Raw genomic sequence first — 27,006 nt, 5'->3', positions numbered from 1 at the left:
TTTCAAAACTTTACATAAAATTTAGCTATTTAAGAGAAAGATAAGTAGATGATATTGACAACTTGCTCTTTAATCACTTACATATTAGTTTAACCTAATCACAAGGGAGTCTTCCCCAACAACATTAGCCAAAGCAGCCACATCCAGGACCTCTCTTCCACATTATCCCGTCTTCTTTCTTATTAATACATACGATGAGCTTACTTATTTAATGATCTCTGTCAGGGGTTAGCACATCATGGCTTGTAGGACAAATCTGGCCCACACCCTACTTTTGTAAATAAAATTTTATTAGATCAGAGGCATACTAATTCATTACCTACTATAGCTAAAGTAGAGTTAAGTAGTTATGACAGAAACTGTATGCCCACAAAGCCTAAAATAATCATATCTGGCCTTTTACTCCCTCACCCTTGGTCTATGTGTTTACTGTCTATCTTCCCCCTCCCAGAATATGAAAAAAAGACCATTTTCTTCACTGCCTGCCATGCACATAGTAGGTTCTTAATATCTGTTACTGATAACTTGTAGACTTAATAGAAGAATAAATTGTGTTAATATGTACCCAAAGCTCTGAACTCAGCTGCACATCTGGAGTCATAGACTTCTGGGCATATATGTAATGAACTCATGTAAGGAAATTTGTAAATGGCCAAAGAATACTCTGGGGACGATTTCTGGCTGAAGGAATAGTTTTAATATAAATGCCTTGGTCTCACTGCAAGGCTTACTGGGAGCAGAGTACTGTATTTTTAAAGCTCTGCTGTGCTGAACGAACATGTACTAAATCACCAGGAAGACCTGGAACTGAAAATCTGGGTAAGTTTGGAGAGTAAGAGTTACAAATTTCTAAAACCTTGTTGATAGGAGCACCAGTCGATGCCTTTTTACTAATCTATTCAACTACTGTCAATTGATATTATCGGGTAAAAAAAAAACAAAACTACAGTTATAAAACATAAAACACCATTCATTTCCTGTCATCCTCTTTCAGTTTGACTAGCCTACAATTTATTCTATGTGAAATTCTCACCAGAGAAACCCCTTATTAACAAGTGGAAATTCTGACCTATTGAATCCCAGTAAGTTTCTCTATGCCAGACAGATAGGTCAGAAAAAGCCCAAATCAACATGCTGCTTTTCAGTTAGTTTAAGGGACAGAGATAAATTTAACGCTGTTTCAATTTTTTTTCCTTTCTTTTTTTTTTTTTTCTGACCGGTAAGGGGATCACAACCCTTGGCACAGTGTGGTCTGCACCGCGCTCAGCCAGTGAGCGCACCAGCCATCCCTATATAGGATCCGAACCCGCGGCCTCGGCGCTATTTCAATTTTAAATAACCTATACACCAAGATAAAAAGCCTCACCCAGAAGATCAAAATATACATTATATCTGGAATTTTTATCAGGTAGGTCTCCAGGCTGAGATGCCACTGTTGTGACCCGGACTCACCCAAGCCAATACGGCTGGATGGTATTTCTCCAATTTTACACTCTTTCAATTCATCCTCTGCACTGCAGCTCGTGCGATTGAAATGTAAGCTATTCACATCTCTCCCCTTCTTTGGAATCTCCATATTGCCTTCAGGAGAAAGTCAAAGCTCTTGTATGTAACACATGAGGTGACTCTGGGTACCTCCCTTACCTCACCAGCCTCTCATTACCCCCTCCCTTCTTGTCTTCTGTTCTGAGGGCTGTACTTCTAGCAGTTTTGATAATGTTTCATTCTGTTGCTTCTCCCTCTCACCTCCTCTGTGGGCCTTCGTGCATACTGTTTCCTTTCTGATTCTTTCCCTTTACTCTGTTTGGCTAACACCTGCTTATTCCTTGAGTCTCATCTCAAGCAATACTTTCTCCAAACAGCCTTGCCTGATTCTTGAAGTCCTGATTAAAAGAAAAACAGCATTACAGGTAAAACTCTACTGGGAACTCCAACTCCAAATCTAACCCCCAAATATGTATCAAATGAAATATTAATGGAAGGTATATCTCTAGCTTAACATTGATGTTAAGTTGATGTCTCTCCCAACATGCTTCAATTTTTTTTTTTTTTTTTGTCTTTTTCGTGACCAGCACTCAGCCACTGAGTGCACCGGCCATTCCTATATAGGATCCGAACCCGCGGCAGGAGCATCACTGCGTTCCCAGCCCCGCACTCTCCTGAGTACGCCACGGGCTCGGCCCTGACTTCAATTTTTCATCAATGTACCAAGTACCGCTTTAAGTACTTTCCCAAGCAATTCAACTCTTGGTCTCTTTGATAAATCTTTGAGTGCTTTGCTACCAAAAAAAAAATTTAGGAATTGTTCTTTTAAATTATGGTAAAAGCAGTCTGTTTAAAATGGCACACTATTCCAGGAAAACCCGAGGGAAAAAATAAAACAAAATGGCACTCTAAACACATTTTGATCAGATATATCATGTTTCGAAAGCACCTCAAGGAAATCAGAACATGGTTGAAGATAAGCTACTTGTAGTAGCTCAAACACCTAGTAATTTGAGAAAGTACTGGGTTATTCTGGAGAAATGCTTGTATTCTACTACCTAGGTTTGGAGATCACTGAGTATAAAATAGCACGTAAAACGAAAATGGAGAATTGATCTATTTATCTGGGAATGGCTAGGCAGCATATACCAGGTGGAAGCTTTTTAAGTAGATCAACACCTCCCTCACTAGCATCCAAAATAAATTTGGAAACTGCTGTAATCTAAATGATTAAGGATAATTTTGGCCACCTTTTTAAGAATCTGCTACAGGGGGTGGGGTCAAGAATGGAATCTTAAAATGATGATCAAGTGAAAAGAACTGAACTAAAAATGCAAATGAAAAGCTTCTGTACAGCAAAGGAAACAATTAACAGTGTGAAAAGACACCCTATCAAATGGGAGAAAATATTTGCAAACTATGCATCTGACAAGGGATCAATATCCAGAATATACAAAGATCTCAGACAACTTTACAGCAAAAAACCAAATAATCCAATTAAAAAATGGGCAAAGGAGCTGAATAGACATTTCTCAAAGGAAGACATACAAATGGCCAACACATATATGAAAAAATGCTCAACATCACTAATCATCAGGGAAACGCAAATTAAAACCACACTGAGATATCACCTCACCCCAATCAGACTGGCTATTATAAAAAAGACAGAATAACAAATGCTTGCAAGGAGGTAGAGAGAGAGGAACCCTCCTGCACTGCTGGTGGGACTGTTAATTAGTGCAGCCCTTATGGAGAACAGTAGGGAGGTTCCTTACACAACTACAGATAGAACTTCCACATGATCTAGCAATCCCACTCCTGGGGATATATCCAGAGGATTGGAAAACATCAGGTCAAAGGGATACCTGCACTCCCATGTTTATTGCAGCTCTGTTCACAATAGTTAGGTGATGGAACCAACCTAAATGTCCATCAATGGATGACTGGATAAGGAATTTGTGGTATATATACACAATGGAATACTACTCAGCCATAAAAATGAATGAAATTCTACATTTGCAGCAATGTGGATGAGTCTGGAGAAAATTATTCTAAATGAAACAGCCAAGGAACAGAAAGAGAACGACCACATGTTCTTACTAATAACTGGGAACTAAATTCATAAATACAAAAATGAACAATAAAGAGAAAGAAATAAAGAAACAACAATTACAATAATACATTGAACTTTTAGAAAACTAGAGGTGGAAAAGGGGAGGGGTGGGATGAGAGAGGGGGGTTAATGAGGAATGGTCAATGGACACAAAGAACGATTGTGTATTGTAATGATGAATAAGCTAACTATACTGATCTAACCACTGCATTCTACACAATTATTGAAACTCAATGTTATACCCACATGTATATATAAAAAATCATCTAAATAAATAAATAATGGGTTTATGTGGAATAATTCTTTTGTGAAAGCATTACTAAAAATGAATAAAAGTAAAAAATGCAAATAAAAGCAGGTAGAAAAATAATCTAGCTTCAGAGAGAACGACATTTTACACCAAGCCCCAAGGAAAGTGGCCAATCCCAGCCCTGTACAGATCTGGCAAGATCTGAAGATGGTCTAAATAGAAGAAACTAAGAGTGAGTTGTGGCACTGGATATAAGGAGCAAAGAGTACTAGGGCATGATCCCATTTGTGGAAAGGTGTTTGAAATGAGGCGGGAAAAACTAGGCACAGACTTGAATAATGAGACTCAGGAATGAAGATAGTGTGGGAAGCCTCCCCAGAAAAAGTCAGAAGGGCCGGAAGGCTGAGCTTCCTCCAGGAATAGTGTGAGAGTAAAATTAGACATTAAGCAGCAGCCTCCAGGAGGAGGAAGAATTATGGGGTTGGCAGTGTGTGGCGCTCTGCTCTACGGTACAACAAAGTGTTCTAAACCCAGCTTGCTACTGTCTAGGAAGCTCTTAGCATTTTCCCAGAACTTCCTGGGTTCAAGGGTGGAAGGACAGAGAACTCTGAAAGGGGTTGCACCACTGAAGGCCCTTCTGACTGTCTAGAACCATAAAAGAGCAGACTGATATAGCTCAGCTCCAAACTCTTTCTTTGAACATTCCAGGGTCTCTGAGAAATACAGAAAGCAAGGCCTGCTCCTGATTTTAGTGCATTTAATTTCAATTAAGACAATGTCAGTGTTGTCATTCTATGCCTGTATTTAGATACAAAGAAAAATAAGGAGTCATTACAGGGGTGCCACCTTCAAAATTGGCAAAGTATTCTCTCTTCCTTAACTCATCCTCTCTGGGAAAAGAGGGAAGGCAGAGAAAAGGAAAGAAGAGAGCCCTGCACAGTTTTTAGCCTCCCCAAAGGGGGATTTTTAACTGCCTCCCCAAAGAACTGGCATGCCAGCTCCATGACAAACCTCCCGTACAAAATCCATGATGCCTACTGAGATCATATAACTGCAGAGATGTTCTTTACAGGCTAACCTAAAAGAATTGTGACTAAGTTTTTCAGAAAAGTACATTCCTGTCTCTCTAAAAGACATTTATGACAAATAAAAAATTATTTTTATGAGATGGAGTGGCGTGGCCATTAAAGCAATGAACAGAATGCAGGTATTCATATTCTTTGAACAACAACAAAAATCTGGCAGGTGACATCTTCCGTTTTTAGGTAAATGACACCTGAACAGTGAAAAGTGAAACAATACCAGCCAGTAAGAATGGTTCAAAGTTGGTGATGAATGGGGGTCAAGGCTATCACAGTCAGATGAGCTCCACAGACTTAGTTTTCACTTTCATTTAGTAGTTATTTGCTTTATAAGTCTTTTTGCAATGCTTTTCAACAGGTCCAAGGTAAGTTATGTCTGGTGTCCTGCCACCAAATCAGTCATGCTCTCATGTTGTATCACGTATTTGCAGATTCATGGAAGAAAATTTAGAAAATTGACTTTTCAGAAACTTGTCTCTTTCCTTTGCTTGCCAAATTTTAATGGGAATAAGCAATTAAATTAAATTGTGAGAATAATTAGTTGTGTATGATCAACATTTACATTGTGAAGCACGATCTTTACAAAGAAACAGAGCTTACACGGAAACTATTCTCAAGATTTCTAATAGTTCTTTCACAAGGCACACACTCATGTATGTGGTTAATAAACGAAGGAATCAATGATGGATAAAGAAATGCATTATCTGTAATCTTTTAAAAATCTAAAATTCTCATAAAGTAGTTTCGAGATATGTTCATCCTATTTAAAGCAGAATTTACAAAATAGGGTTTCTCTAATGATTATTTTGTCTAATGTGTAACAGATAAGAGTTTCTTAAGTAAGTTGTTCTGTCTACATCATAATTATTAATATTTAAAAACTGAAAATGCACCAGCAACTTCAGGACCTAAAATTTAAGTCCTGTCCTCTTTAACCTTTGTTGTACTAAAGTAATAAACTGCACATTAGTTAAAACACTGCTGATACATTTGGAGGTTAGGCATGGTGTAGGAGCAGAAATTTGGCAGAGGTCCATTAGGTTCTATCTCTGTTAAACCACAAAGGTCAATTTGTGTAATGGGAGGAGAATAGAAAAATTCTTAAATTATATGGTGCTACATTTTTATTCCAAAAACATATTATTTCAAATATTTAAAAGCAAAGTCCAAGATGATACTCTGTACAGTAGCTAAACCCAGGTTTATACTTTCACACTATTTTAATACTAATCTCAATGAAGGAATGTTGTAACCCATGGGAATTACACTAAGAAAAAGACAAAAACTGCTAGGTCACTGCCTTCCACCCACCCACAATTTTCCTCAGATTGCCATTTTTACAAAATATTATGAAAAAAAGAAGCAGTACTCGAGTACCTCACTGAAAACAGAAACAAAAACAGACAAAATATTCACTTTTGGGTACCCAAATTCCCTCATTTGATTGGAGGCCAAGGCTCCACAGTAAAAGCAAAGTGGAGAGGTTTTCCCCTTAATTATCTAAGTAATTACCTTAAACGTCTGCTTTGCTTTGGCTGTGGAGACATAGTAACAACCATGAAGACCCTACTGAAACAAGAAGATACGAAGTTCATAAAATGCTCTCTATCTCCACTGCAGAAAAGCACACGAACATCACCTAAAAATGCAAACTGTGACCTCTTCTGACAAGATTAAAGAAAACTTTTTTTTTGATTCAATGAGAATGACTATTTTTATATTTCTTCATATTCCTACTGTGAAGGGAAGTTTTATTGCATAGTACCATAATCCACATTAAATAAGTGAGGTACACATAGTCTGAGAAATGTAGACTGTGTTGGCTGTTGGCATTTTGAAACACCAATGTTAGAATTATCAGTCTTCTGAGGTCCTTTGGTATCCTGTTACAAAATAAAAGATACACGTAAGGAAATAATTTTGCCAGGGGAACAGACATCAAGCAGAAACATACTACACTCTAGAGGACACCTTATAAAGCCCTAGGGGAAATTGTTTAGTAAATGAAATCTTTATTACCAGTGTGAAACTTCCTATTTTGGGGGAATATCCTGCCATCTTGCATTGACTCCACTGGTACCCACTCAGCTCACTTATGTTGGCCCCTGGCTTTTTTTCAAAGCCCTGCCATTATATCTACCCTCAGAAAGTTGTGTGACACTCAGGCACTCTTTTTCTACTCTACCGCTTCCTTCTGTTGTCATTAAAATGTATTTATGCATTCTAATCTCACAATAGTTGCATACTCACAAGGAGACATCTAATTTATCCGAAAGTTAACTTTTTGCCGGACTTTCAATAGGAATTGAAAGGTATGTTTCAAATTTTCTGCCTAAGCATCAGGGTAACAAAGTCAAGTCATCTTTCGGAAACATTTGTTTCCATTCTCACAATTAGATATTATTAAGCTCTAATTTGTTAATTTATTAGTAAAGGCTATCTTCCCCTTTATCCTTAGAGTATTTCATCTTCACCATTCCTATAATTGATATATATAAATACGTTAACAATTTGATCTATTTAGGAAGCTGAGTAGCAGGGCAGAGTCTATGATTCATGTCCTTGGTGCCAAGATGTTGACTAAAATTCAGGTGTGTCTGCAATTCTTTCAGTTCTTATTGGAAGATTTCTTTTTTGTTACAAGATGTTGAGGAAATACCGGAGATAAATGAGATCTCCAAGGTTAGATATAACAGACCTTCCTTGTTTTGCTCCTAAGACACCCCTAGTTACTTATGTTGGCTGTAAATTGTTAGGGAAATATTAGGGGGTATAAAGGTGTTTGGTAAACATCACTGGGAGAGAAGTTTTGTGACACACATTGTGGTCCAGAGTGCCTTCCTGTGGAAGGCTGAAGCCCACCAAGTCTTAGATCCTATGGGTGGGTAGGAAATATGACATTAATAAAACTGTGTGCCATATGAGTTTCCATAATTTGTCTATTAACCCAGAACTTCAAAAGACCATGATTAACAACAACAACAACAAAAATGTCCTGGACTGGGTAACATTATTATGGCTCACACTTTGGTAGATAACTACAAATTAATATATTACTATGTCTGGGTGTTGCAGTTCTGGAATGGGATTCGTGGAAACCTTACACCTAATGCAAAAGTAAAAGACAAACTTCCTTTTATCTGCCTTTAAAGGAGGCCTCAAAGGGACTGTCCAATTATCTCTGTTCCTTGATATTCTATGAGGCTGTATTTCAGGAAAAATATGACAAATGACCATGTTCAGAGTGAAAGGTAGAGATTGTTAACCAAAGTGTCAGTTTCAGGGGAAGGAAACAAATAAAACATTGGGTTGGTCAAAAAATAATAATAATGAGAAATCCCACTACATGGTCATGTCTCAAATAATAATAATCCCCTCCAGCCCCCTCCCCAGGAGTTTGCAGTCTCCTAAAACTTGTCTATAACACAAACTAGATTGTAAAAACTCTGGGCTAGAAAGAAGGCATTTTTCCATAATTGGCAAGAGTGTTAAAAGGACAAGGAGTGAACGTGGTGCTGGAAGTTTAGAAGCTGGTATGAGCAGCTTGTGTGTAAAAGAGATGCCAATATAAAAGAAAGTTGCAATTAGGAGAGGAGTAACTCCTTGGTGTATGACTTCTTGCTGTTCCTCTAGGGAAGCAGGGCAAATCCCTAAATAACTTGCTGGGAATTTCTTTCTTTCTTTCTTTTTAAGTAACATCATAAATTTCATTGTAAGGAAAATTGAGTGATATTATATCCTAAAGCCAATATTCAAGCCAAATGCTTATATATTGTTCCTCCAGAAACACACATAAAGAATTCTTCAACATCATAATATGCTTCTAAAAAGATGGCTGGGAATGGCACACTGTTTCATAAACCAATGTACAGGTAAGCTTCAAATGAAAATGTTAATAATAATAAAATTGAAACACACCATTCAGGTAAACTAAAAATTGATGCAGATCAGTAAGATTCCTGCAATGAAAGGCTTGGCAGTTTAGGTGAAGGAGGGACTTGCTGGGTCCAGGACCAAGATTATTCTTTTGACACAGGAGCTAAAATTGAAAATGTCAAGTACTAGAGGGAAATGCAAGGCAAGGTGTAAAATGACTAAGTCATGCAAAAACTTTATTCACTAATTTTATGGAAAAGATAGCACTAAATCAATGAGTCCTGATTTATTATAGTGAATGTTATAATGGTAGTATTTTCACCAGGCTTGACTATATTTGATACAAATTCACATTGGCCACATTTGCAAATTTCTTAATGAACCTGGCTGCACCCTGTTTGTGCAACTTGAGCCCATGGGAGAACTATACACAATTTATAATGACAGATATTTCACAGGTTTATTCTTTGGTTCTAGGAGACTCACCAATAATTCAAGAACACAACATTTTCTTACAATTATTTCATTTTTTTCCCTTTTGCAAAAAAACATTCACATGTATATGAGCATAGAACGTACAAACCAAGAAATATTCTTGCTGGGAAGACTACAAAAGGAAGGAAGAGAAAAATCTTATAAACTTCACATTATAAATTTCACATTACTATGTGATGTGTATTTTGTAATTTTAGGCAAATTATCCCTAAATCAAAAACATAGTGAACAATTATGTATTTTTGTTTATGCTAATTTTAATAAAAACTTCAAAGAGAAATTTTAATGTGAAGTTTAAAACATATAGAATTTAGATATAAAAAATTTATAATATGACCTAACCAGGATCAACCACTTACTAGCTAGATTATCTTAAGAAAGTTATTAAATCTCTATTAGTTGCAGTTTTATCAATAGGATGTGCAAATTCACAATCATATTGATTTTTCTGAAAGAGTCGTAATGAGGCTAAAATGAGATAATGTATAAGTGAATGTACTTCATAGACCATATAAAAGTAAGCTATTTGTACTACCGTCAAGTAACAAGATAAAAACAAATGTTAAAAAAAAAAACTATAAAAATATTGAGAAAAAATGTTATTTAAAAATTACTTGACATCCAATTTTAGGAAACTTGATTTCAAAAGCATTAGTTGTTATGCCAAAGTATTCAGTTTGCATTTGGTCATAAGTTTAATTTAGAGGCTTTCATAAAATTATAAAAAGGTACAAAATCCAACAGTATCTCTCAGCCCCACTATAGCATTTTCAGAAAAAAATCCTTTTATACATAATCAAATTAAGAGGATTTAATCTTAACTGAGCAAAAGTAAATTGTAAATGGAAATTTATAACAGCAGTAAATTGAAAGTATTCTTTAGTTTCTTCAATCGTAGAATAAATTTTTGTTTTGGAAGAATTCTGAAGTACAGTTAATATATTAAAAAGACAATAAATAAACATATTGAACAATGCAAAAAACATTCTTGTTAAGTATACTGAAAACCCTTTTTTTTGTTGTTGTTGTTATTGTTGCTGTTTTGTTAAGACTGTTTCCTGGGTGCTCTCTTTTGAGTCTTCAACAGAGACTAACTGTTAAATTCCACATTTTACCAAAGCACATAGGCAAACATATAAGCAAATTAGAAGCTATATATCAAGTGTAGGTCAATTACTAATGCATGTTAAAAGGTTGAGCAGCAATACACACAAAATGACATGTCAAAAGACTAGATAGCCTGAAATAGAATGGATAGCACATGGTTAAAACTGTGGGCTCTGAAATCAGATAGGTTGAATTCAAATAAAACTTTCCATGTGTACTAGCTGGGTGACCTCTGACAAGTAATTAACTCTCTAACGCTTAGTTTCTTTATTGTTAAAATGAGGATAATATTAGTGACTACCTCAAAAAGTTTTGAGAGCTAAATAACAGGAGCCAAGGAAAGCATTTAGAAAATCACCCGATACACAGAAAGCATTCAGTAAATGTAAAGGGTATAAATAGAAATGTAGGGAAAAAAATGTTTCTTTTTCTCACAAAATTCTTGACTAGGGATTTAAGTTTCAGGTACAAAAAAATCAACCTAAAATTTCTTTTTAAAATCAATTAAAATGCGAAATTGCTGTACTAATTTAACTAATATTGTTCCTTTTCACTGCACACACACACACACACACACACACACAAAATATCACAACAAGACATACACATATATGTAATAAATTTATTTTAGTGGCAAGAAGGCTATGTGGTGCAGAAACTGGGAATGCAGAACATAGGAACTGTGCATTTTCTCAGTAAAATCATTTGATTTTCTGATGTTTCCTTAAATTTAAATGATTTGTTGCTAGTGAAGAAAAATGTCCATTTATTCCAGATGCAACACAATGGCAAAAGAAAATTATTCAAGCCAAAGTAGCGTCATATGTGTATTTCACAACTTAAAGGCATGGTAAATTTTGCTAATTGAATTCAAGATGAGTAAAAATGCTAATTAGGTCAAGTGAAGGTAGACATAATTTTAAAAATCTACTCATTTCTAAATGGCCAATAGTGGCAAATTTTCAGGATAAAAACAATTTTTGGTTTTTAATTCTCAATTATATATTGTTTTTCATATTTGATATATCTCTTAAGTTAATGGAAGAAGAAATAAGTTGTCTAACTTAAATGAGAATACAGAGACCAGTCCAGATATATTTTTACAATAAATATCAAATTTAAATTTTTCTTCCTTTTAAAAGTGGTGTCAAATGGATACAGCATAAGGCTGCAGTCTTGGACAAAGTACAGTTAAATTTTTCTATATTTAAAGGTTTTCAACCTCAAAGGATAACTCTCAGAAAGACAACACCCAATCAGCTGAATTTTTTACAGCAATGGCTAGTCATTATTTTTCATTCAATCAAGATATGTGCTTTTCTCAGAGAAAAGAATATTTATTAGCATTTGCAAAGTCCTTTGAGAGATGTTTTACCTAAGTGTAAATTACATCCATGTTATTAGCACAGCTCCAGTGAATGTAAATAAATGCCAAAAAATGATTGTGTCTTTAATGGAGCAAAAACATTACTAATTTTTTTTAACTGAAATTAAAGCATTTGGATACATTTTAAATGCCATTGCTTACTCTTACTGAATTAGTATTCCATTTTGAGACAGTTTGGCAAAGAAAGGGACTGAGTTTGGAAATATCTATGTGTTAATAGCAACTATGTTTCTCATACCATGGATTACAGCACTATAAATATTGTCAGATTTCATATATATCTGAAACAAACATGGGCATATTATTTTTCCTAGAAACAAATATAAACCATTATACAGTTTTGAAATCATAACCACTGCTCTCATAAATTGTTGAATTAGATGAAGGGTTTATATATGTTTTTCAAAAAATGAATTTTCGACATTCAACTGCTGAGTAATGGCCGCTTCTGCAAGATTTCCACTAATATAAATGGAGGTTTTAGCTTCCTTGCTCCTTATTTAAAACTCCTTTGCATTTTTACATAACAGCCCATTTTTCATCACCAGGAAAAGCATGCAATTTGAACCATGCTACTTTTTACTTACAGTAAATCAGTATATGTCACGAGAGCAGAAAAGAATGTAATATCATTCACTATCATTGGACCTTCCTTTAGTGGAAGTCCCAGAAGACATTGCCAGGTTCAGTTGCTATAGCAACAGATCTCTGGTGCCTTTCCTGCTTGGTTTGTTAACAGTGAGCTGATTTTTACCACAGGCATAATCCTGAAGAATTTTTATGGTAAAGAAGAAATTACACAGAGTCAATTATGATGTGTGTGACCTTTCTATTGATCTGTGATAATTTAATTCAAAAGTAGTACAAAGAAGGTAACTCCATAACACTTCAAATCCCTTTGCTGACTTCCAATTAAATTATTCATTGTCTTTTCCTTAGGCGCTTCAAGTAGCACATTTTTTAAAACTGTGAAAAAATACCCTTAAACCATTAAAGAGTTAGGATGGAATATCATATGATTTTACCCAACTGTGAGAGTCTGCTATAAAAATATCTTGAAATAATACTAGCCCACTTAAAAGTATCTACAATTAGTGAAAGAACAACCAACAAGACTGTATTGGCAATATGGGAGAATTATTCTCTGATTTCTATTATAAAGGTATTAGGAAAGATAATAATATATCTTATAATGTATAGAGTTCCAATTAGTTTTACCTATTAAATGAGATAGACTATACAAAACATTTTGAGCAATGCTTGGCATATAATAAACACTGATAACTGTTGTTATAATTTTTATCACTATTCAAATATAGCCAGGCAAACACATTATATCCGTTTCTTTACATTAGGCACTTTTTCAATTGCAATGCCCTTTGTATTCTGAATATTTTGAAGTAAAAATGGCATAAGGAATACATTACTATACTTGAATATTAAATATACATCGTAAAAAGGTAATCATTTATGGAGGACTAGACTTCTGAATAAAATATTCGCGTTTAGTGGACATGCCACAGGAGGCTGCTTGGAGTGGAATGTGTATGTTTGTGACTGAGGACTTGAACTTTATTTATCATACTACTTACTTGAGACCTTAACCTAAGAATTTATTTTTTCACCTGTAACAAAAGAATAAAAACAATTTACCTGCTGTGTGCTAGAAATTATTTTGTGAAACAATGTATATAAAGTATCTGATAAAATGCCTAGCACAAATGATATTTATTAAATTTTAGCTATCTTTCCGTTAAAGGTTTCCCATTCATTTCCTTGCAAATCATCATTTCCAAATGGAACTTGAAGGCAAAAATGAGTACAAATTCAATATTCCTTATTAATACCTTAACACACATGGGTTTTTAATTGTGGCAAGATATGGAAAACATTCATTTTAATACCTCTCATCCCAGTGTGGTAACTTTTCCTTTCAAATAATATTTGAACAACTTCTGGAACTATCATTTTTTGAAACACACTTTGAACAACCCTAAAGTACAATGTTAGGGAAGTGATAAATTGTAATTAAGAGATAATAGTATTCATCACTTTAGCACCCAAAGCAAGTAGCACAAAAAGTACCTCATAACACATGACCCCACTGACTGCTATTTTGCCAGAAAGTCCTACCACCACAGCACTAGAGCAAGTTTAAGTGTAAAGACCTTACCACATGGATATTCTACACATTGGAGTTATTTGTATCCATTCCATGCATTAGCACAGATCGGTTTATCATATTAAGCTATTTTCATGTCACTAAAAGCTGAAACCTAAAAGAATGGGATACTGAATTCTTAAAGCTTTAATGATTAGTAGAGAGAAAACTGAGTATGTGGCTAATTGATGGAATCTGCACAGAGAAGGCACATTATCCAGACAGTAGATAAACATTTATGTGTTTCCTGCTGCTAATCTTAAACAATGTAGTTTTTTGAAATGGAGAGATAAAATAGTATAGAAGGATAAGACAAGGTAAATGCTTCATCCAAGGAAAAATATACTACAAGTTCATGACAAAACATAAAATTCTCCATGGTCTAAACACCACCATGGCTGCAATAAACCTCCCTACCCTTTCCTAGAAAATGGGAAGCTTAGTAAAAGGACCATTAAAATGAGGAGTCAGCTAATTAACCTGATAACTTTCAGAGGACCTTTCATTCATTCTCAAATTTGTAACTGTACCAGGCTGCTGACTTCTATTAAAGAGTTCACATTTTTAAATATCATCATCAGAAATAAATGCAGAAAAGAAAATAATCACTCACTTACAATTCTGTGTCCACAAAAAATTAAAAACTGTTCTCAAGAATTCTTGCTCTCTTCAAGTCTTAATTCAATCACTTCTACACAGAGATATTTTGGCATGTAAATATACTAGGGTACTTTGAAAAAGTTCATGGAAAAACAGAATTAAAAGGTAATATGAATATTTTCATGGACTTTTTGAAGTACCCTAGTACACTTTTAAAGTCTATTTTTTCCCTTAACGTTCTACCTTATGGATTTTTCTCCCAATTATACATAAATGTCTTCAAAAGGATGATTTTAGTACCTGAATAGTAATACTCTTCCATGACTAGACAGGCAAATGATTTCCAACTATGTTGTTGGTACAACAAATCTCTTTCTACATTTACTTTTTTCCTAGAGATTAGTGTTTTTCATTGTTCAACACACATCAGAATCAACACAGGTGGCTGGAGGCCCTACCCCCATAGTTTCTGATCAATAGGTCTTCGAAGAAGACCAAGAATTTGCATTTCTAACAAGTTCCTGGATGATTCTGATGCTGCTTTTATTAGTCAGTTTTCTGTTGCTTATAACAGAATACCTGAAACTGAGTAATTTATAAGAAAATAAAATTGATTTTTACAGTTCTGGAGTCTGGGAAGTTAAAAGTCCAGGGAGCTCACCTGGTGAGGGCCTTCTTTGTAAAAACTCTGTACAGAGTCCTGTGACAACACAGGGTATCACAAGGCAAGGGCTGAGCAAAAGCATTCTCATCTGCTCTCCTTATAAAGCCACAAGTCCACACCCATAATAACCCATTAATCCATTAATGGATTAATACATTCATGAGGGCAAAGTCTTCATGTTTCTATCAGCTCTTAAAGGCCCCACCTTTCAAATACCATATTGTGGATTAAGCACCAACATGAGCTTTGGAGGGGACAAACCTTCAAACCATGGCACTAGTTATCTGAGGACCTCTTTAAACATTACAATTAGGTTATCTACATAGAATACAGTCATCAAATTGGGGTTAAGTGAAACAGTGTAGACATTTTAATGGCATCTAAGACATATTTCTGAATTCCCTTTCTACAAGCTCATACAAGTTTGTATTGCCAACTGACTTCTTGGTGCTTGGAGCCTAGGTAGACACCACCTGATTGAATGAACAAAAGAACTAGAGAAATATCTTATTTCTCTCCTCTCTGAAATCAAGAAATTAGGCTTGAGACCCATCTATTTACATTTCAAAGGTGCATATCTTGGTTGAATGGGAATATCCAAATCTCTATTATTGCAGAAATCAGCAAGAAGGTTTTATCACCATCATCCAAATTCAAAAATCACTGAAAAATAACTAAAATATTAGTACCTTAGAGGAGAGTAAATTTGTATCTGTGCAATATAGATACAAATTAGCTACATTCGGTAGTTAAAAACATATTGTTCATTGGAAGGTGCAGGGCAAAAATCCGGCTCTGAGAAATTGTTTTTGATAAACGAGAAACAAGAAAATTCGTATTTGACAGGGGATTATTAGGATGTTTGCCCAAAAACCACAGTCAAAAACCTCAAAGGTTTTACCTGTATTAAAATATTTTTTTTATCTGGGTAGAGATTAGTCCTCCACCTGTAAATGGAGATATATGCATATCAAAAAATATGTCTACATAAGCATGTAGATACATCTACATAAGTACACATTAAATAGCCACCTATGGGAGGTATCTGTTCATACACTGGTTTCTATAAATCCACAGACAAGACGAATATCTTCCTGGCCTCTTTCTGAAATCTGCACATTCTTATATTTTTCATTTTTGTTTGACGTTATTGCATCTGTTTGAATGTATAGAGAAGATATGTTCATATACACACATAATCATAAAAGTGATTGGGTGCTATCAACAAACCTTGGAAGGTGGCTAGCAGTGAAATCATTAACTCTGGCTTAAGCTGAGGAGAAGAGTAAGTCAAGACTAAATATGTTATGTACAGGCTTATTAAGAGAATCTTATATTTATGACTTTGTAAGGGACAATTCTTTCTGAGCCAGTGTTTTGGTAATTATGTTATCTTTAAGTAACAGTGATGTTATAGTCTTAACAGCGTTAAATGACCCTGAATTGTTCCTTGCACTGGACAGATTCATTATCACTATTTGAAGACACTGATGCTCTCAGGATGGACAGAAAACTAGGATACAGATGCTAAAGACACCATGTGTATTTCATTTTATGTATATCTTGCAGAATAATACACATAAACTCAGCCAGATAAATATTACTATATTAGGCAGCCTCAAAACAGATACGGCAAAGTTTAAAATATGCCCATGTTAAAAATGCAAACGTAAGAAATGTAGAACTGCAGAGGAGAGACTGTGAAGTGGTCATTCACCTAGTGTGTTGGAGAATTTGACTACAGGCACTTACTACTTCATCCAGATGTTCAAAGAAACACAGTTAAAATATTAGTGGTGATAACTGTGATCACTTGAAATCAATTCAATAGCTTTGAGTTATTTTGAGTAAAAGCTGCCAGTCCCTTACAATGATTTAGAGAATGACAGCTAATTAAATACAGTCCCTGCCACAAATCAAAAGTACTAGCCAAAATGCGTACACATCGATGAGATGTTTTTAGTTCGTCCATTCAGTGTAGAGGAGGAAATAGGGAGAAAATGTGTCATGTGAGGTACATGTGGCATGCCTGTGAAATTTTAACTCCTAAGCCTTTAGGGATAATCAGAGACAAAGAGAGGAGCCTTTTTAGAATTACTTTACTCCACTAGGGTAGAAATGGACTTATAGCAAGCCAAAGGATAAGAATTTCAAAGAATATGTTCATAGATATTTTCCTTCTTTGACAAATAATTTTGGTTTCTAATTTAGGCAGTGATACAGAATGTTTCTTTTTAAAAACTGTTTTTTAAAAAAGGGTCAATTTCCAAGTGAAATCTGTTATAAAAAATAGTAAAATTGTATGTGGACAGTGCAAAAATCAAGAAAGTGATTGAAGTTTGTTGAAGCACTGTTCTAAAACGCATGTCATAATAGCATGCAGCCTTAACTTGCAAGGCCAGTCAGTGAGTAACCACACCATGGTTAACTCTCCTACTGCAGTCATACCTGGAACATCAGAAGTAGGAAACTGAGCATGCCCAATGTGTTCTGATGTATTAACTGATATTAAATTAAAATGCTATCACTAAAAGTTTGATGCAATTTTTTCAGGAAAGCAAATCTCAATTCCTGTATAAACAACACATGAATAGATTTTAGTAAATCATTTTCTGAAAAGAAAAATGAAGTGTCAAAAAATGTGTATGTTAAATACTACTAAAACATGTAATTCATAAATATGGATATTAAATTCTTTGACAATTAACTAAATATGGAAGACTAGACACACATAAATAAATATATGTAATACACATTTTTGCTTCAAGATATTAGGTTATATTAGAGGGAAAAGTATCTAATTTGTTAATCATGTGTTTTATTAACATTTCTACTATAAAAAGAAAGAATTGTTTCAACAAATAAAGCCCCATGTTTTGATTCTAAACTCTAGGGTCTAATATTCTAAAGGAGTCTGATTTTCAACTGTGAAAGGTGAACCTGGTAAAATTTAAACACATCTGTGGAGATTCTAAATCACTACTATTTAATGTACTAAAGTAAAAGGCAGCTTGGCTAAAAAAAAAAAAAGAAAGAAAAAAAAATGTTCTCCTTGCAATAAAGAACAAAAAACAATATAAGCAACTCTGGCAACTGCCTTTCCTAGTGAGGCCATTCACCCAGATTTCTTCTCAAACCCCTAATAATAACAGACTGTTATATCCCCTTTTTTTTGCCATTCCAAAGCAGAATAGCAATTATTACCTGGAAATTAAAAAATATATATATTAGTAAGCATTGACCTAAAATTAGGTTAAAATACAAAGTAATTGGCATTATATTTTAAATTATGATCAAACTTTACTTCAAACACACATTGCAGATACTTAAAAGAAGACCTGTCACACAAATAAGTTTTAGTCAAAAGTTGAAATTAAGAAAACTTTTTACACTGACAAAATTTCTACCAGACCATCACTGATTTGAGTATTATAAGAATATGCATTAACAAGATACACACATTAAAATCATTCTGTTCTACAAAATAACAAGATATTTTTAATTTATTCAAATGAGAAAAGAGTACTGTTCCTTTGAATCATAAGCTCTATTCTTTAGGAAATGGCTGGAAAATAAAGCAGAAAAATACTTATACTTATTAACTGCAGGCTTATAGGAGTACCTCAGTGCTCTGTTTTTCAGGTTTTTTTTATTTTTTTATTTTTTAAAAGAAGAATTCTTGGTCTTAGCAAAAACCACACACCTATTTTAAGAGATTAAATTCTCTTCATCATTAGCAAAACAGATCACAATTAAAAGGCTTCTATATTCTATTTGATCTCTGTGTTCTCTTTGGTGTGTGTGTTTGTGTATATGTAAAAAGAGAAAGATAGTTCTATTGACTTAGCCCTCAGTAGCACGTCACAATGTATGCTACTTTAAAAAAATATTCATACCTTGCATTTTCAATCCACCTGTAAGCACCATAAGTGAAGTTCCTGCTAGTTACCTGTCATCTTCTCCACGTAATCTCCAACTCAAGTTCTGAATATCCTCATAAAGGACAAGATAATAAGTAGAAAGTAAAACTTTACCCTAATGAAGAGGATCTTTTCTCCCACTCGGTATCTTCCTTGGGAGAGGCGTTCCACACAGAATTTGTTCGGGCATTTGCAAGGAGGATCTTCAGAAATTTGTTTCACCTGAAATGGAAGAGCAGGTAAGTTCATTCTCCTTAATCAGGTTGCATTTAGGTTAATTTATTCCAAGTGCTCCAAGGCCCCTAGACAATTAATGATTTTAAATTTGTTCTATATCTGTGGACATGATAGGAGCACAGGAATATCACAGTAAATCATAACTATGTAAAAGTCAGGTCCTGGAGGCATCTTCTGGAGGCCAATGACTTCATTAAGGCTTACGCTGGATAATGGCAGTGATGATGCTGGAGGATAATGATGAGAAAATCAGTTGGTAATACAGGAACGATGATTTGGGTTCTTGTTTTTGGAGAATTATAAAGATCACGCACATTAGGCTGTCAAGATAAATCTACTGAAAAACTAAAGCAGAATGTATGCTAGATATATTGAAAGCCAGGATAAAATGTTTGTCAACATAGAGTATGTGTTCCTCAGTATAATTTTATTAATTTTACCCATTTTCAAAATAAATTAGAATTTTTAAAATTGTGTATTATTTATTTATGTTTAAATGAGACTACTGTTTAATCTTATTTTCAACTCTAAGGTTTTCTCTAAGAAGTCCTCTCTAATTCACTCAAATTCACCCTGCAATTCACTCTATCTCAGGAATTCCCACCTACTAAACCCTACTTCTGTGGCCATCTTTTACAGTTTATGTGCAATTTATCAAATATATGCCTGAATATCAGGTTTTTATCTCTATTATATACATTCTCCCTACTCTTTAAAAAATACACAATCTAAATGACATGAACACATGCTTATAAATAATTGTGACTATGAGAAGATAATGTAATAGTCCATGATTTTATGAATAAGATTTAAGTGTATCTTTTCCTTGATTAGGAACCTGCAATTCTGTGTCTTATAATTGTCCTTTCTTCAACTAACCAATCAATGAACCCAAAACAATAATATCCTGTGTTCTGAGGAAAAGTTTTCATGGAGGAAACAGAAAGCTGTAACTGATGTGCAGCCTGCTTTTGAGAAGCTGGATAGAACAAATTTAGATTCTGAAAAAATTGGCCTGGATTTTCCTGGCCCAGATTCTCCCACAAAGATGTCATGGTGCCTAGAGTTTTGTCATCAAAGAAATTCAATCATTCCTTCAAATAAGTCAATGTCTGACTTCAATCAGCCTTCTACAAAGCAAAAACTGTGGAAAGAGTGACACATGATCTCACTTGCTTGTTGGTGTAAAGGAACTGAACAACTTAGTTTCCCTAGAATAAGAGAGGTTCCAAAAAGTATGAAAGCATAAGACACTGGAAGGAAAACCAAAAAGGGTGGAGGAAGCCTGGAACAAAGTTTATCTTAAGAATTATACAATGATGCCTCAATAAAGACATATAAGAAGCACTAACGCATTTGGGGGGGGAGAAAAATTAGAGAACCACCCTCAGGGAATACATTTTCATCAGTCCCTTCTGCCATCCCTAATTTTGCCAACATATATATTTATGATTGTTGGTAGTTATTTTTATCATAACATAGTGTATCTCAGTTATTTGCTAACCTTAATATCTCTCTGCTGGGCTGAGTTACTTAAGGGTTAAGATAGTATTTCATTACATTTATAAATCCTTGCTATAAAGCACAATGACTTAATATAAAGAGTATTCAATAAATGCACATTGGATAAATGAATAAATAAGAACATGGATCTATACAGGACACAGGAAGAAATTAGTGGAATAGAGTAAGACTGGATTCAAAGAACTTTAGAGATGATTTCTTTGAAAAATGATGGAACTGCCTAACATTGTTAGTGATTAGGCCCCTGACTTTGAGTTGAGTTTTTCCCACCATATTATACTTGGTCTGTAGCTACATCCAACCACTACCCCAATATTAATAGAATTCTGCCCCTAGATTTTTTTTTTTTTTTAACAAGATTCCTGAATGGGATCTTGATAATAAAACAAGAAGTATAAAAGTTGGGTAATGGCAATGTGACTGCCTTCCAATAATGCAGAACCACATTCTGAGATGTGGATGAGGACATAGGATCAAAGACTGTGACTACGTGTGCTATTTTCAGTGTTTCTCTATGTGTATCTTTTTATATATGTGTGTATAAAATATTTTTAAGGGCCGAGCCCGTGGCGCACTTGGTAGAGTGCTGCGCTGGCAGTGCGGCGACGCTCCCGCCGCGGGTTCGGATCCTATATAGGACTGACCGGTGCACTCATTGGCTGAGTGCCGGTCACGAAAAAACGACAAAAAAAAAAAAAAAAAAAATTTTTAAAAATATAAGTATGTATATGTATAAATTTACATATATACACATATATATATACATGTATACACACACACACACACATCATCTTTATGCCATTGCTAGAAGGGTTATAGTTTTCCTTATCACTAAAATAAGAACTTCATGAGAAAGCAAGGATAAAGAGAAGGACAAAGGGAGGTCAGATGACTTTGGTCATCCAAAAGAAAATGAGACAGACAGAATCAAAAAAGCACATGGCCTAAGGCCAGAACTTTAGGAGGGTCGCACTGAGCACAATTTTGCTGCCACTCAGTATTTGAGCAAACAGTAAATTGGTGTTCAAGCTCTTCCTCCACTAAGAAATGACAATCACAAGTCTGTATGGAAAATATTTTCATCTTGAAGTCTTCTTAGATGAAACACAGACCGTGTCGGTAACAAATGAAGTAAAATACCAGAAACATTTTCTCAAGTGGCCTGCCCTTTTCTAATGCCTTCCTAGCTTTGAAAACAGATTTGATTTTAAAAAGCAAGGATTTTTTGTAGTTGTGTAAGAGGTGGAGGCAGAAATGGAAGAGACAAGGCCAGACTGTGGGCAGTGGAAATATATTGTTAAGTAAACAGTGACTGATGACATCTGTGCTTCTTACATTACCTTAGGATAAGTCAGGCTGGCAGGTGTCCTGTTTTTGGCTAGGAATCCAGCCAGTTTTCTGCTGAAATGGGATTTCAAGAGCAGCCTGATTACTCAGAATTATACTATCTCTCATCCCCGGGCTGAGGAAGTTGATGGAGAAGAGGAACAAAATAAGAATGGTTTCTTAGAACTGTATTCAGCTCATTGTGTGGGAACTAGCTCGACACAAGGGAACGTGAAGAGCAGAACTAAACCCGACCCCACTGTTTTATCAGAGCTGAATCACTATCTCAGGACACCTGGAGAATAAATTACCCTGAATGGACTCCACTGTGCTTCTTTCACGATATCTTGATTAAAGAAGGTCTAATGTATTATCCACATATAAGGTCACCTATTTTCTTTTTAAGTTTTCCTCTATTCCCCTAAGTATCAAATAAGGAAATGTGAGGAAATATTGAAGGTTTCAAAACTGGCAGTTGTTGCTGAAACTCTTCACTGCAATATGATATCTTAACACAAATCTACTTCTCTCTAGTTTTCTTTGTTTTCCTTTTTCTTTTATTTTTTTCTCTGTTTTTCTTTTACTCCTCCTCTTCTTTTCTTTTCTTTTCTTTTCTTTTTTTTTTGTGGTTGCATATAATTACATTGCCAGAGTACAAATAGCCAATACATACTATCAACTAAGCACAAGAACTTTGCAAGCTATCTTTATTTTATATCCTTATTCTAAGGCACATGTTGGGTTCATCAATTTCAACTCCCAACTGCTTATATGCCTCACATTCAGTGAAGCAGTTGCCATAGAAATTATTTCCTTTTTATATTAGATATATGAAGTTCTGATTTAAACCATTAGTGAGGCTCAAATTACCTTTTTCTCTGCTCCTCTGTCCCTGAAATAAAACAATTTAGTGAAGAACTATTACTTAAACAAAATGCAAACACATCAATGCAGTTCTCCCCAGTGTAGAACTGAGACTATAAGAGACTTCTGTGGTCAAATATGTTTGGAAGATTCCAGGTTAAACAAGATCTTATTATGAAACTCACCAGAGCCTTTTATATGCCAAAATGCATTGCCAAACTCTAGGAGGGGACTACAGTAAGTTGTATTTCTCAAACTAACCTAACCATGGAATTCATTTCCCCCAGGGCATCTGGTGGTAGTGTTTGATTAAACATTCCTTGAAAATGTTAGTTTAAAGACTTGCAGAACCTAGTATTCTAGCTGGCTATAGTAGAGAAATATCCTCTTCACACATTTCCTACATTAAATTAAAACCCCTAAACTGAACAGATGGTTATGTTCCCAAACTCTTGTAAACTTTAAAGACGGTTTAAAGCTCTGCTGAAATCCCCTCTATGGTTTCCAGTTGAGAGAATAGAACGTGGAATAGGGGAGAGCAACCATGGTTGCTTTTTTCTTTTTTCTTTCCCCATTTTTTTTTTTATTTCGAAAACACATTCAGCAAAAATGCATTTTTGATGTCGAATAACTACATGACAACATCAACAGTTTAATTTTCAGATTTTGAAACGTAAATTATGGAGGAGTATAGGAACCTCGTGGTGGTGCAATATACTCATATATTCAAAATTTAAGCAGTTATACCATATCAAAAGAGACAGCTACTTATAATGAGGTCTTTTGATCATTCAAGTCTGAATTCTGATTGATGGAAATCCAAAACAAGCTTACTTTCTACCAAATATCATTACTCAGTTATTAGTGTGCCAGAGTTTTGGGGATTTAAGAATAAAATCCTTTTGATTACATTTTTTATGTTTTACATAGAAAAGAAATATAATTCTTATTTATCTACTGACACAGTTCTATGTTAAATGAGTTGAACATATGCAGTGTTCTATTTTAATACATTAGATACTACTGGATTTGATTCGATTAAAATAGTTCCTAATATTTTCTTTCCCATATTTACACAAAATTATAATATTGGGAATAATATAATAAATAATAATGTAATAATAAGCAGTCTGCCACAATGCCTTACATAAGACCCTCAACATTTGACCTGTACTGAGTTGGTGAAGTACATAAATAGCTATATGGTATATATATTTAATAAATTTTAAAATCATACAAATTTATGGGGAACATAGTGTTATTTACATACATAGTGTTATTTACATACAGTTGTTTTTAGTTTGATCATTCTAGTAGCAGTAAGTTTGTACAGAAGAATTTTAAGAATGAGTGGTCAACAGTGTCAAATACCAGGAAGAGGTCTCATAATTTGAGGGATAGAAAAAAAAAAATCATTTAATTAGGTAGTTTATTCAATAATTCAGTAATTCATTCTATAGGGGGTGACATTGGTCAGATAGATACTCTTCAGTGGTCTGGAATCCTGACTACAAAACATTAAAGAAAATGAATGGAGGTAATGCTGAGAGAAAAAGACTAAAAGCAAGTATAGGAGCCCCAGAGAAACATATTTGTAAGAGAAAGACTAAAGGCACATCTTACCCTAAAGTAAGTCTAATTTAAAAAGTATAATTGAGAAGAAAAATTGTTCTCATCAACATATAAATAATTCACCATTATTTACTAGTAATACAATGTTATTCAATTCTCTTAAAAAATAAACAAATGAAATACTATGAAAAGCGAGGCCCGTGATTGTTCCTTAAAACAGTCTTGTGATTTTAAAAATCCTTTTAGGTAGAATTAAATTAAAATTCCCTGCCTATTCCTTAGATCCTGAGTGGACTGAACATTTACTCCCCCCCCAAAACTAAATTAAACTGGTATTGGCTAAGATCCCTTGACAGACTAAGTTTAAGTTTGCTACCCTTAACAAAAATAACGGTTCTTAATCTGTCAGATAAAGTGTTATATTTCCCCCCTCATCTAAACCTGCAATATAGTTTATAGTGTCACATGGGGAAGAGCAAAAGATGGAGAAATCTTTTTTTCTTAATCCTATACTGTGAATAAGCCATTTTCCCAGGTTTTCTTTTGTTGTTGTTGTTGCTGTTGTTGTTTGTTTGTTTTAGCTCAGACCCTAAAGAAAGAAACTCCCAGCTATGGACCAGTGATCCTTTCCAGTCCTGCCTATTCTGTACAGCTGGAATCGTGGTTGGTGCTGGCTTCAAAGAACTCTCCCATGTGTGCAAGACATACGTCAGTCTAATGTCCCTGGCTTTACCATTTTGTACAAAATTCATAAGCAAGTACAACTCCATCAATGTAAACTTTATGTAAACAACATTCCATTTTCCCGATTTGTCTCCTTTATTAATATTTTTACATTTGCACTCAAAATACATGTGTATGTGGGCATATGCATACACATAATCAAGCACACCACTTATCATAACCAGGACCTACTTAACAGACAACTGAGGCAGCCCGAAAGTTTTAATTCACCCTGTTTTCTGTTATATCTAGAAACTGTTTACTGTGAGTTAGAGGGTGTCATTAAATTATTTCCTAACTGCCAAAAATTGTGACTGAAGGGCTCTGTCCAGGAGAAGGGTCTCAGAGAGTTAGACAAAACTGTATTGGAATCTAAACTTCTCTCTTCCCCCTCAGCCACTTCTGAGTTTCCATTTCCTCAATAAGGAACCTGCCTTTCAGACATGAGAGCACTTGAAAAACACTGACAGACCTTGGACACAGCAGGCCATTAATAAGGGCAGCTATCTTCTCTATCACATGTTTACCGTGCCTCAAGGCTTCTTATCTCTGAAATGAGGAATCATGAACCAATGACAATGAGGCATAAGTGTTTTCAAATACAATTTTCATGAAGTTGACTTATTATCCAAACATTTTAGATACTACTCAGCAGAATTATGTAACACTTTATTTTAAATGTTTAGCTCAGTTTTGAATCTCAAAATGAATTGTAGGACTACACTTTTTCATAAGGGTTTAAAATGAATTTCAAGGAAGTTGAAATAGGTAAGAGGGATATGAGATTGTACAGAATATGTTCTGTAGTTCATAAAGACTAACCGGTGTTGAGAAGTCTGACCCATTCTACTTACTGCATCATCCAGCAAGTTTCCTGTGCTCTTTTTTCCAGAAGACTTTGATGAAGGTGAAGGTGAAGGAGAAGGGGCAGAAAGTGTTTCTTCTTGTTCAATCTCTTTTTCCAATTTTATCAATCCAGGAGGCTCCACACCATACCTTTTAAAAGATACCAGGTCACTAGACATGCATAACTTATAATGATACAATTGCCATATATTATATTTGATTATGAACACCATAGATGTAAATGACTGACTTTCTTGAATTAGCATTGTTTTAAGCTGGTGGACACATTTACCTGCTGTGTATGTATACGTGTGCACATATGAACACACATATTGCAACATACCAATATAAATAAAAATACTCAGTGTAATAAGTTAATAAGTCAATAGCATGAATAACTATGTAAAATTTAGTCTTTGGCTTTCACATTTACCAGCTCGAATGATATTAGTGCTGTAATTAAACTCTTATTTTGAACATAACCTTGTTAAATATGGAGATAAAATCGGAGAATCAGAGTCAAGTTTGAAAACAGCAAAACCACCCTGCACCCCCTCTACCTTTAAATGATTTAACAAAGAAGAAATTCACTGTTAATTGTATACTTCCTGTGGGCCAGAACAATATACTATGGGTTAAACAGTATCATAGGTTACGCATTCAGGAACAACATAATGAAAATACATATGCTGTTACTGGGAAAGAAAATAAACAGAGATAAAACAGAAATAATTAAGAATATATAAAAGATTGTATACTGTAAGTTATAAATGT

The 27,006-nt window shown here is 34.6% G+C and overlaps 1 protein-coding gene across 2 annotated transcripts in view; it reads right to left on the bottom strand.

Annotated features, from left to right (window-relative positions):
- The window catches only part of GAS2 (growth arrest specific 2), a 117,548-nt gene that overhangs the window by 36,544 nt on the left and 53,998 nt on the right, over window positions 1-27,006 (bottom strand). The window contains exons 5-7 of one of the 2 annotated variants that reach the window (XM_063095680.1): window positions 26,241-26,382; window positions 19,255-19,362; window positions 6,443-6,496 (exon numbers count right to left, since the gene is read on the bottom strand). In XM_063095680.1, the coding sequence (XP_062951750.1) occupies window positions 6,443-6,496; window positions 19,255-19,362; window positions 26,241-26,382 (304 nt within the window). The remainder of the gene's footprint in view (window positions 1-6,442; window positions 6,497-19,254; window positions 19,363-26,240; window positions 26,383-27,006) is intronic. The other variant, XM_063095681.1, reaches the window with a different exon arrangement.

This window comes from Cynocephalus volans, chromosome 4 (genome assembly GCF_027409185.1).
Source record: "Cynocephalus volans isolate mCynVol1 chromosome 4, mCynVol1.pri, whole genome shotgun sequence".
In the NCBI taxonomy this organism is placed as follows: domain Eukaryota; kingdom Metazoa; phylum Chordata; class Mammalia; order Dermoptera; family Cynocephalidae; genus Cynocephalus; species Cynocephalus volans.
This window is presented reverse-complemented; position numbering and strand designations above follow the sequence as displayed.